The sequence below is a fragment of the Xenopus tropicalis genome, chromosome 8 (genome assembly GCF_000004195.4).
Source record: "Xenopus tropicalis strain Nigerian chromosome 8, UCB_Xtro_10.0, whole genome shotgun sequence".
In the NCBI taxonomy this organism is placed as follows: domain Eukaryota; kingdom Metazoa; phylum Chordata; class Amphibia; order Anura; family Pipidae; genus Xenopus; species Xenopus tropicalis.
Window position 1 is genome coordinate 113,990,319 of NC_030684.2, and position 12,619 is coordinate 114,002,937.

The window sequence follows — 12,619 nt, forward strand, 5'->3', positions numbered from 1 at the left end:
TAGAGCAGGGGTGCCCAGACTTTTCCCCTGGTGATCGACTTTTGGCTCCTTCCCGCATACGTACACGACGCAGCATACGTACGCATAACCAATAAACGCGCTGAACTGCCGCACTTCCCAGCTTTCACACGGTCCACCAGAAATCCACGGGGATCGACTGGTGGACCGCGATCGACGTTTTGGCCACCTCTGATTTAGAGCATCTCCAGTACCTCAAGGAGTTATGAAGTTTTACATATAACAAATTGCCCTTTTTGTCCTTGTGTGCCATAGATTTTCAGCACTGCTTAGTTCAATTATAACTTTCAGTCTTATATTCCCTGTGCAGTCCAACACCACCTCCATGCTCAATTTTTCGTCTGGGGTTACCATCCATTTTCAGTTTATTCTTTGTTTCTACACCTTCAACAACAGGCACATCCCTCAAACACATTGCTTTTCAGCTTTCTATTTTTTCCAGGCTCTGCCCCTCCCCCATCAGAGCGTCTTACAATAGGAAGGAGCATAACTGGGGATGGCAGCACCAAGGGGTGGAAAGGGGGAGGACATAAGTGTGGCATATAGTAGGCATATAGGAGGCATATCTGACAAGATGAGAGTGTGATGTAATGCGGAAAAGAGCCCAAACCAGGGAAAAATAAAAGCAAACAAGGGGCAATGTGGGAATGTATTCACTAATCCGTGTCGGGGGCCACACAGCGGCCTGTACAAGCGACTAATACACCCGTGTGGCATTACCAGTACTACACAGGAATCCTTTCACTTTAATGTGGCTGTAGCCTCCCCCTCTGGGCGGGATTGAGTGCAAAGCAGCAGGCGGGGAGGGAGCTGTTCCAGGAAGAAGTATTCTAGGGCCTGGGAGCTGCCTGGGAAGTCAGTGGTGCCGGTATCCGAGCTTCTCTGGGCTCAGCTTTACCACAGACGTCTACGGGCTCTTGGCACCGGCTCCGGGCCGGTGCTGTAGGAAACACCGAGCTGTGGCGGAGGGCTAGCAGGCCGCAGCCACCATGCACGACGCCTTTGAGCCTGTACTGATACTGGAGAAACTTCCCTTACAGATCGAGTGCCTGGCAGCCTGGGGTAAGGGGACAGGGGCTGGGTGGCAGCGGTAGCAGCTAAGGGGCACACGGGCAGCCATTGGCAGTGCCTATATATCTGTCTCATACATTGTTACTATTGCTTCATTCTGTAAACAAGGCATGTGCAAGTGATGTGTTTTCACCCTTTTGTGCATTTAGAATTCTCTGCCATCAGATGATGGCTTAAACGCTGCCCCTACATCTTGTTGATATTTGTAGTTCTACAACAGATGTAGAGCTAATGTGATCCCTGGTCCTGTCTGGAATGCACTTGAATGCACTTCTATTCAGATCTGTGCATTGACTGTTCCCAGATAAGTCATGTGATAGCCTATGAGGAAGTTGCAGTTTCAGTTGTGGTGCTATGAGACACTTCCCAGGCCCTAATACATTTAATATAGGCCTCCCCCAGCACTTTGCTCCCCTTTGCTTCTCTTTTGGGTTGCTTCTGCCGTTGCCATGCATTTAACCCCTCTCTCTTTGCTCAACACACAGAATAGTGCAGTGGAAACTGGTTTTCTCTAGACTGATGCTAAAACCTGCTGCACCCCAGAGATGTAACTATAGGGCAGGGGGCTCAAACTCAATTTACCTGGGGGCCGCAGGAGGCAAAGTCAGGATGAGGCTGGGCCGCATAAGGGATTTCACAAAAAATTGGCTTTCAAGGGATAATGCAAGGCACGGCAGGCGGGAGCTGCTGATTGCGGAAATGACGTTATGCCATCATAACAGTTATTATGGGAAGACGTTCTGTGTGCACAATTAGCTCCTTAGCAGCTAATTGTGCACACAGAACGTCTTCCCATAATAACTGTTATGATGGCATAACGTCATTTCCGCAATCAGCAGCTCCCGCCTGCCGTGCCTTGCATTATCCCTTGAATTGCAATAAAAATCGCGATCCATTCATTGCTTTTGAGAAGGCGTTGGTGCGGGCCACAAAATACTGTACCGAGGGCCGCAAATGGCCCACGGGCCGCGAGTTTGAGACCCCTGCTATAGGGGAATCTGGCCCCTCAGCTTCAGGGGAGACCCTGGAATGTAGCGGACCGTAATTACAGGGGTGGTTCACCTTTGAGTTAACTTTTAATTTGTTATAGAATGGCCAGTTCTGAGCAACTTTTCAACTGGTCTTCATTTGTTATCTTTTATAGTTTTTGAATGATTCGTCTTTCTTCAGCTTTTAAATGAGGGTCATAAAAAAAAAACTTGCTCTGTGAGGCTACAATTTTATTGTTACTTTTTATTACCTTTGTATTCAGCCCCTCTGCTATTTTTATATCAGTTTCTCTCTAAAATCACTCCCTGGTTACTAAGGTATACTGGACCCTAGCTACAAAACTTCACACATTGGCAGTGCACTCCAGGTCAGCATGAAAAGCCACAACAGTTATTATTAAAATCGATCAACCTGTATTTGCACATCTAAAAAACACAGGTGGAGGTCTTACATGTTTCGTGACAGCGCACTTCCTCAGTGACCTCTGGTCCAACTGTTGTGGCTTTTTATGCTGACCTGGAGTGCACTGCCGATGTGTGAAATTTTGTGACGAGATTTGTCCCCTGACTACGGACTCTGGGCAGGAGCACCCAGGTCAACAGGGCTGCTTTCTTGTTTGGAAGTGGGTTCTCTCTGGCCGTGAGTTTCTTCACCTGAGTATAGGGTCCGGGGCAGGTCCTGGGCCAGAGGATTTGAGTGATGAGCAGTTTTTATGTTGGGGAACCTGTATTGCTTTTTCCAGATGGGCACCTGTATTTTTAAACTAATTTCCATGTTTGATCTAGCCCTTAAACTGTGTGCTGTGGATATATAATTTTTTCCTACTGATCCTAGCAACCAGATTAATGCTAAAATTTCAAATTGGAGAGCAGCAGAACAAAAAGCAATTTTCAGTAATAAAAAATGAAGACTAATTGCAAATTGTCGTAAAATAGCACTCTCTACATCATACTAAAAGTTAATTTAAAGGTGAACAACCCCTTTAATGAGCAATTTCAATATACTGGTAAAACAGGTCAATGTTTGTAACTTTTCATGTTGCCAAAAATGAGTTTTCTGTGGTACCCAGTAACATCTCGTTATGCCACTGCTACAGCCTCTTACCAAGAAATATATGCTTTTTAAATGATATACATTGGCATTCTCAAATGTACGTGTCACTAGTTCATTTCATACAAATTCAACTGTTTTTTGTTTGTTTTATTTACTTTAGTTGTTGCTTTTTTGGCTAATGTCACCACTGGAGACTTTCCAGCAGGGATTCAGATTAGATAAATGTTGATGATGAATCTATGTTAAATTGTAAACTAATTTGTAAACCCAGTAGTATCACAACATGGCTTATTAGGCCATACTGTAGTAAACAGTCTAAATGCATTTGCCATCTGGTGATCTTAGTTTTATTCTAACTACACACTGACATACTGCTCACTGTTTTCTTGGACCAAACTGCAGCCCTGCACTTTCCTGTCTTTCGTACATTTTTATTGGGGTTCTCATGATCAGCTTTAACCTATTTTTTTTGCAGAAGAATGGCTTCTCGTTGGAACTAAACAAGGACACCTGCTGCTATACAGGGTCAAGAAGGAACAAGGTTAGTTTTGTACATGGAGAGACAAACAAATAATACATGCCATGAACAGACAACTGGGCTCCTAGCTAAACAGCCCTTGTATTACAGGTTTTGTCTTCTTTTTCTTCTATTACTTCACAACCAATTTTGTGTAACTCCTTCTCAGTCTCCACGGATGACTAAAACCCTAGTTAACATTGTTATTTTTAGTTTTTTATACTTTTTTGCCTCTATAGAAATGTTTGTCAGCAGTGTGTGAGCTGTTTTGACCAAAGCAGGGGTTACCAACCTTTTTTTGCATGTGAGCCACATTTAAATGTAAAAAGAGTAGAGCAACACAAGCACGCAAAAGGTTCTTAGGGTGCAAATTATGGACTGTGATTGGCTAGAAGTATCCCCACTGTGGACCAATAGTCTGCAGGAAGCTTTGTTTTTCATTACAAGGTTTTGACACAACTTAAGCTTGCCTTCAAGCCAGGAATTAAAAAAATAAGCACCTGCTTTGAGGCCACTGGGAGCAACATCCATAAGGTTGGTGAGCAACATGCTCCCGAGCCACTGGTTTGGGATCACTGGCCAAAGGATAACCAATCCTACATTTCTAAAAGCAGCATATTGCAACTTAAGTGTAAGCTTGTGACTGGCAACTTTGTATGTGGTCTCACTGCAAGACTACAAAACTGATTGCTCTCTTTCACTGTGGCCCCCTTACACAGTTTTATATAATGTACGAGCAGTAACAGTGGCTGCCACCTATAAAAGGAGAGTAATATGCGGCCTAAAAATAAATACAATCCAAGCTTACTCAGCTAGGTGAGAATTTGATTTCTTGTACCTGATCCATTACCCAGTGAAACATGCTTTTCTGCTCTGCCTTCATACTTTTGCTGGAAGTGCAAGCTCAAAATTCAACTGTGCATAGGGTATCATACTTATAATCAGTGCCCACAATGAGTTTGCAGAAAGCAACGGGTTGCCAGCACTAGATAATTTATCCATGCCTAGCATGTGTATCTATTTTGCTTATGTGTATATTATGAAAGCAGAGAACACGTTATGTCTTAACTTCTGCAAAAGAAGCTTTACTTTGTATACTCAGAAAGAGGATACCGAATAACACAAAATCTTTTTCTCATGACACCTTCCTCTTTGCCAATATGTTTCACAGAAAATGTATAGAAAAATAATGTGATTGTGAACTCTACATATATGTTACGTGTTTGCTATAAAATCAGATTTGTGGGATAACATGATGATAAAGTTGCATGTTTTGCTTTCTTTTTAATGGTTTGCACTCTTGGGGCTGATGCTTTTTACCACACATTTCTGTCTATGAGTATTTTTATATTTCTCCCTGTTAGGCTGCAACCAGTTTGAAGTGACTTTGGAGAAATCAAACAAGAACTTTGCCAAGAAAATTCAGCAGGTAAAGAGGGTTTGGCTTGAATGTATTGTGTTTGGGAGTTTGTCCATCACAGGTAATATAATCCTGATTTGTTTTTATTACAGATTCATGTTGTTCCTCAGTTTAAGATTCTGGTCAGTTTGCTTGGTAAGTGGAAGCTGCATTGTGAAACTGGAAAAAAGGTGTCCATATTTGGGCAGATTAAGCTGCTGGTTTGGGCCATTCAGGCCAAGTGAGCAGCTTATCTGCCTGTGTATGGGGCCCTCTTGCGGGCCTGCCTAGCTGATAGCTGGGCAAAATCGTCCAGATGTTGATTGAGGAGCTTTAAAAATCTTGTTGGGGCAAGGAGCATATGAACTTCTTGATGTGGTCCTTGCCCTGACAGCCTGTATTCCCATTAATTTGACCTGATTGGTTGGCCCTCAAGTTGGGCATATCAGGGAAAGATCTGCTCATTTGGCGACCTCTCTAAGCAAGAGGATCTTTTAAGTGTATGGTTAGATTAGGAGAGAGAAGTCAGAGGAAGATATTTACTCCTTTAATCAACAAAGCTGTTTTAAGTTTGTTTATGTATCTTAGCACACATTATTTTATAGAACTTGGTTAACTACTCAGATTAGTACATGCAGTAGCATAGTAAGTGTGACTGAATAACTATATATTTCCTCCTAATACACAATCCACAATATGTTAATTGGAAGAACACCTGCCTTCCATGACTTAAAATTTGATACCTTCAGGTGTACAGCTGCACACAGACTTGACTTTCACCCCAAAAGACAGACATCTGTGTTCTGGGATGTTATTAATATCTGTGTGCCAAAAGCACCATGATTCTGACTAAATATTCTAGTAGGTTATATGTGGAAATTCTCAGTATTTACATATTTTTGTTTGTGTTTGGCCTTGTGCTATCAGCCATATACAATCAGTCTGATATTAACTATTAATCTTAATTGCAAATTCCTTTTCTCCTTTTTTTTGTTTTCTCGTTTTCTCCCAGCCTCTAATGGCAATTGGCAAGAATAGGCTATTTCAGTTAAGAAACATATTCTAGAATTGTAGTGAATCCTATTTTACTCTTTTCCTAATAATTATCCCTTTTTTTAATAGCATAAACCCTTTATATGTTATGTAGTTATATCACACTTGATAAGGCAGAATATTTATTGGCTATGAATTAGGTAGTCCTCCTATATAAATAACTTTTTTGTTTCTTTCATTTCACATTAGATAATAATGTTTGCGTGCACGACTTGTTAACTTTCCAGTTAATTACCACAATTTCAAAGGCAAAGGGAGCTTCACTGTTGTCTTGTCACCTCCAGGTAAGGCTTGCTGAACTGTACACTAATGCCTATTTTCTTATAATAAGGAGTTAAATTCCATGTCTCTGGATGGAAGCATAACCTAGGCCAGGGGTCAGGAACCTTTTTGGCTGAGAGAGCCATAAACACCACATATTTTAAAATTAATTCCGTGAGAGCCAAACAATATGTTTGGCCGCGGATGCTTCGGGGCAAGGTAGGGTGGGTCCCAAGGATGCCAGATGTGGATGCGATGCAGAGGAGGGCGTGGCCTGCGTTCGGCGGATAGAAGACGTGTTCTAAGGCTTAGAACACGTCTTCTATCTGCTGAGCGCAGGGGCAAGGTAGGGTGGGTGCCAAGGATGCCGGATGTGGATGCGATGCGGAGGAGGGCGTAGAACACGTCTTCTATCTGCCGAGCGCAGGACACGCCCCCCCGTTATTTTTTTTTATTAAAGATTTGGCAGCGAGCAAGATGCAGCCATCAAAAGAGCCACATTTGGCTCCCGAGCCATAGGTTCCCTACCCCTGACCTAGGCAGTCAGTTCTCTTCCATTATTGCCAGATAAATTTTATCAGAAACTCCTTTCCTAATACAAAGATCTGAGCAGAAGGTATCCAGAGTTTTGCAGCACTCATAGGTAGTATAGGCTTCAAGCCTTTGTGTCTTTTAAGGCTCATAGTAAATAGATCCATGCAGGCAGCTGGTTTCAGGAAATTACAGTTAACATTTACACTTTTCTTATATTATTTTATTCACAAATCCCTGCAGATGTGTGTACTAGCATAAAATTGCAGGTTAGAAATCAGCACATTCCATGTAGTAATGCTTTACACTTTGCTGTAGAAAAGCTACATGTTTGCAGTAGAGGTTTTACCATAATCACTTTCTGTTGTTTATTGCTGCAGAAGTCCAGACCTGGAGAGGAGGTGTTGAAGATGTGTGTGGCTGTCAAGAGAAAACTGCAGTTATATTTCTGGAAAGACAGAGCCTTCCATGAGCTACAGGTAATTTGGGCTACTGGAATATGACCTAACATGCTTGCTACAGTATTGTGTTGACCTTATAAGGAGAAGGAAAGGCTAAGTCACTCGGGGGTGTCAAAATGTTAGGCACCCCCAAGTGACTTGAATTGCATACCTTTTCCCCCGGGCTGGTGCCCCTGGTCAGAGAGAACAGCACCAGCCCGGGGTACCTGTAGCGCTTCCTTCTTCCTGTATCGCTCGCATGCGCATGCGCAGTAGAGTGAAAAGCTGAACTTTAACAGAGAAGTCGGCTTTTCACTCTACTGCGCATGCGCCTATTATGTAGTCGCAGCGAAAAAAAGGAGGAAGCGCATCGCTCCAGGTACCCCGGGCTGGTGCTGTTTTCTCCTAACAGGGTAACCAGCCCGGGGTACGAGGTAAGTGATTGAAGTCACTTGGGGGTGCCTTACATTTTAGCACCCCCAAGTGACTTAGCCTTTCCTTCTCCTTTAAAAGCTCAATCAATTTGGTGTCTGAAATTTTAACTTTTTATTTGATGTTTAAACCCTTAAGTGTCACAGAATGTAGAATCTACTTATTTGGAAAAAAGTACTGAAGAGCCACAAATCGTAGATTCTATGTTCTGCTGCACTTCCGGGTCTGGGAGTAGAGGACCGGCTTTTAAAGTATCTAAAATGAGAGAGGCACAAAATGCCCCTAAAATTAACAAAATGTTCAAAAAACATCTTGCATTTCAAGTAACTGAAATGTTAAATTCTGCTGGAACTTAAAGGGTTAATATCAAGAAGCAAGCTACAATTAGATCAGATCAGCAGATTAATATTTAAAAATGCATCATGCTTTTAATGCCCATGTTTATAGATTTCAGATTGTCATAATTGTTGGATTTTGCACAAAATAGCTTTAAGTGTGTGCGTGGTTAAAAATCTTGCTAGCTAATATAACCAGTTATTGCATGTAGGTGGCATTGGCTGGCCTGTGATTCAATTGTTCAGGGCTATTTGACCACCATATGTTTAGCCAAACTAGGTACTGTCTTCTTTTTTAGGCCATATAGGCAGCTTAATAGAAGGCTCAGTCACAAGGCATTTATTAGCTATCTACTTTGACAATTTATTGGATTCTTTTACTCTTCTAGGGTGACTTTAGTGTTCCAGATGTTCCCAAATCTATGGCATGGTGTGAGAACTCAATCTGTGTGGGATTTAAACGGGATTATTACTTGATCAGGGTAAGTATCTGGTTCTCTGCTGTCTCTGAAATATAACTAGAAACTGACAAACTAGACCATAATGTTCCCATATGTTTACAGCTGCCACCCCTAGTGGTACCAAAGCTTTGGTGAAAAGGGCCTAAAGCTGAAGGCTGAGTAGTGTTAGATATGAGGTAAATGCTTATTCACCGTTCTTGATGATAGTGATGATAATGGAAGAACATGTTGAAGGCCAATTAGGGCAACCTTTGGAGTGAACATATTTGCTGTCATGGGTATTATTAGAATTATAGCAGGATGATGGCTACACATTATACAATAATGGTTTATTGCAGGGAATATATATGCCAACCAAAAAAAGGGGCCAGAATTAACAGGATACAGCCCCAGAACCAAACAGTTTGAGTTATTCGATATTCCTTTTCCTTTGTATGCACAGGATTGATTGCAGTAACCGATTATATATATATATATATATATATATATATATATATATATATATATATTTTTTTTTTTTTTTTTTTTTTTTTGTGCAAAATTTGGATTTTATGGGATATTACTGAAGGAGACAGTAACAATTTTATTTTTTTTGCTGAAAAATAACAGTCACTCCAATCCATAAATTAAATATATTTTTAAGATGGTTTTGCATTTTGGCACTAGGTGGAACATGCAATGTAAACTAACAGTGGAGAAAACCGATGTTACTGCCAAGGCAAGCCAGTCCTGCCTTAGCAAAAAAAATACAGTTCTTTATACCTTCCAATTTGTGCCTGTATGCTACCCAACCACTAAAGGCCCCCATACACGGGCCGATAGAAGCTGCCGATATCGGTCCCTTGGACCGATTCAGCAGCTAATCGGCCCGTGTATGGGCAGAAACGAGCGGCCTGGCCGACCGATATCTGGCCTGAAATTGGCCAGATATCAATCGGCTAGGTTAGAAAATCCAGTCGGATCGGGGACCGCATCGGCTCGTTGATGCGGTCCCCGAACCGACTGCCCATGGCCGCAAATGTAATCCGATCGTTTGGCCCCAGGGCCAAACGATTGGATTATTTATTTTTTTTAAAGCAGCTTGCTACCCGATATCGCCCACCAGTAGGTGGGGATATCGGGTAAAGATCCGCTCGCTTGGCGACATCGCCAAGCGAGCGGATCTTATAGTGTATGGGGACCTTTAGACTGTAAGCTGTACCGGGCAGGGACCTCCGTCTTACTGTGTCTCATACCACATGGCACTTATTCCCTGTGTATTTATACTTATTTATTTATTATAACACTTGTCCTCCCTTTGTGTAATTTTGTAAGATTGTAAAGTGCTGCGTACTTGTAATGCTTTATAAATAAAGTTATACATACATACATACGAACAATTTTTTTTATATATATATATATATATAAGCCCAATACAAAGTGGTGTACACGTGAGAAGTGGAACAAAAATCATACATGATTCCAAACATTTTTTACAAATAAATAACTAACTGCAAAGTGGGGTGTGCATAATTATTCAGCCCCCTTTGGTCTGAGTGCAGTCAGTTACCCATAGACATTGCCTGATGAGTGCTAATGACTAAATAGAGTGCACCTGTGTGTAATCTAATGTCAGTACAAATACAGCTGCTCTGTGACGGCCTCAGAGGTTGTCTAAGAGAATATTGGGAGTAACAACACCATGAAGTCCAAAGAACACACCAGACAGGTCAGGGATAAAGTTATTGAGAAATTTAAAGCAGGCTTAGGCTACAAAAAGATTTCCAAAGCCTTGAACATCCCACAGAGCACTGTTCAAGCGATCATTAAGAAATGGAAGGAGTATGGCACAACTGTAAACCTACCAAGACAAGGCCGTCCACCTAAACTCACAGGCCGAACAAGGAGAGCGCTGATCAGAAATGCAGCCAAGAGGCCCATGGTGACTCTGGGGGAGCTGCAGAGATCTACAGCTCAGGTGGGGGAATCTGTCCATAGGACAACTATTAGTCGTGCACTGCACAAAGTTGGCCTTTATGGAAGAGTGGCAAGAAGAAAGCCATTGTTAACAGAAAACCATAAGAAGTCCATGTTTGCAGTTTGCCACAAGCCATGTGGGGGACACAGCAAACATGTGGAAGAAGGTGCTCTGGTCAGATGAGACCAAAATGGAACTTTTTGGCCAAAATGCAAAACGCTATGTGTGGCGGAAAACTAACACTGCACATCACTCTGAACACACCATTCCCACTGTCAAATATGGTGGTGGCAGCATCATGCTCTGGGGGTGCTTCTCTTCAGCAGGGACAGGGAAGCTGGTCAGAGTTGATGGGAAGATGGATGGAGCCAAATACAGGGCAATCTTGGAAGAAAACCTCTTGGAGTCTGCAAAAGACTTGAGACTGGGGCGGAGGTTCACCTTCCAGCAGGACAACGACCCTAAACATAAAGCCAGGGCAACAATGGAATGGTTTAAAACAAAACATATTCATGTGTTAGAATGGCCCAGTCAAAGTCCAGATCTAAATCCAATTGAGAATCTGTGGCAAGATCTGAAAACTGCGGTTCACAAACGCTGTCCATCTAATCTGACTGAGCTGGAGCTGTTTTGCAAAGAAGAATGGGCAAGGATTTCAGTCTGTAGATGTGCAAAGCTGGTAGAGACATACCCTAAAAGCCTGGCAGCTGGAATTGCAGCAAAAGGTGGTTCTACAAAGTATTGACTCGGGGGGCTGAATAATTACGCACACCCCACTTTGCAGTTATTTATTTGTAAAAAATGTTTGGAATCATGTATGATTTTCGTTCCACTTCTCACATGTACACCACTTTGCATTGGTCTTTCACGTGGAATTCCAATAAAATTGATTCATGTTTGTGGCTGTAATGTGACAAAATGTGGAAAAGTTCAAGGAGGCCGAATACTTTTGCAAGCCACTGTAAATAAGTTCCAGCTTAGGGAATATGTAGTGTATGCTGGTATTGGGCTCTTTAGTTACCCTCCAAGTCACACCAGGGACCCCAAAATGTGTTGAATTTATCAAATGCGCCTCATTAACTTCCTCCAGGCTGTGACAGTGGGCAAAGAATGACATTTTTAAATTTAAAAAAATCAAATAAAAAAGTGATTATCCATTGAAGACAATTATATTGGTTCACAAAATTGTGCAGAGCTCAGTTTAACATATGTAAATTAGAGTTTTGATTTAGTTTTTATTAAACCTACAACCTATAGGAAGAAGTGGTAACAAATCTGTGGGCAGCTTTCTAATTTAACTTGAGCGTAGCTGGTGGGCCAGTGTTACACACCCCTGTTTTGTAGGCAGGCCTCTGTGTGCATCCTTATCAACTGGTATTTTGAATCCCTTGTAATGGCTAATTGTACTGGCCTATGTACTCTATAGGTTGATGGGAAAGGCTCCATTAAAGAGCTTTTCCCCACAGGCAAGCAGCTGGAGCCACTGGCAGTGCCACTGCAGGATGGAAAGGTGGCCGTGGGACAGGATGACTTAACGGTGGTTTTGAACGAGGAAGGAACGTGTACTCCAAAATGTGCTCTGAACTGGACTGACATCCCAATGGCAATGGGTAAGATTATCGAATGTTTTCATTCCCATTCAGTGTTTAGCAATATATAAATACTTAAAGGAGTCTGTATACTCTCTTTTCCTACAATAGTATAATTTAGAGCTTCTGCTGAACATACTTTTTGCTTGTCTATGAAGATTTTCATTCATCCAGGTCATGGTATATCTAGTATAATTAAATCTTAAGCAACTGGACTTGTTAGGTAATCATTGAAGATGTTTCACTACTCATCCGAGCAGCTTCTTCAGTTCAACTGACTGGTATGGAAAGTCCTCAGCATATAAACTCTTCCACTAATCCAATCAAAATGGCACTGTAACTCTTTTGAGAGGTGACATTTGAGACATCTGAACCTCACAGAGGTGTGAATGCTGTGGAGTTACTTTGAAAGGATTACCAAAGTATCATGCAAGCTGCTCGGATGAATAGTGAAACGTCTTCAATGATTACCTAACAAGTCCAGTTGCTTTAGATTTAATTATACTAGATAT

General features: G+C 41.9%; 1 protein-coding gene across 2 annotated transcripts in view; it reads left to right on the plus strand.

The window, feature by feature from the left end:
- The first annotated feature begins 475 nt into the window (after positions 1-475).
- The window catches only part of vps39 (VPS39 HOPS complex subunit), a 30,220-nt gene continuing 18,076 nt past the window's right edge, over positions 476-12,619 (plus strand). Inside the window, exons 1-8 of one of the 2 annotated variants that reach the window (XM_012968115.2) lie at positions 476-1,080; positions 3,608-3,673; positions 5,014-5,078; positions 5,162-5,204; positions 6,291-6,385; positions 7,274-7,372; positions 8,490-8,582; positions 11,945-12,128. In XM_012968115.2, coding sequence (XP_012823569.1) covers positions 1,008-1,080; positions 3,608-3,673; positions 5,014-5,078; positions 5,162-5,204; positions 6,291-6,385; positions 7,274-7,372; positions 8,490-8,582; positions 11,945-12,128 — 718 coding nt within the window. In that variant the 5' untranslated portion in view covers positions 476-1,007. 2 annotated transcript variants of the gene reach the window in all.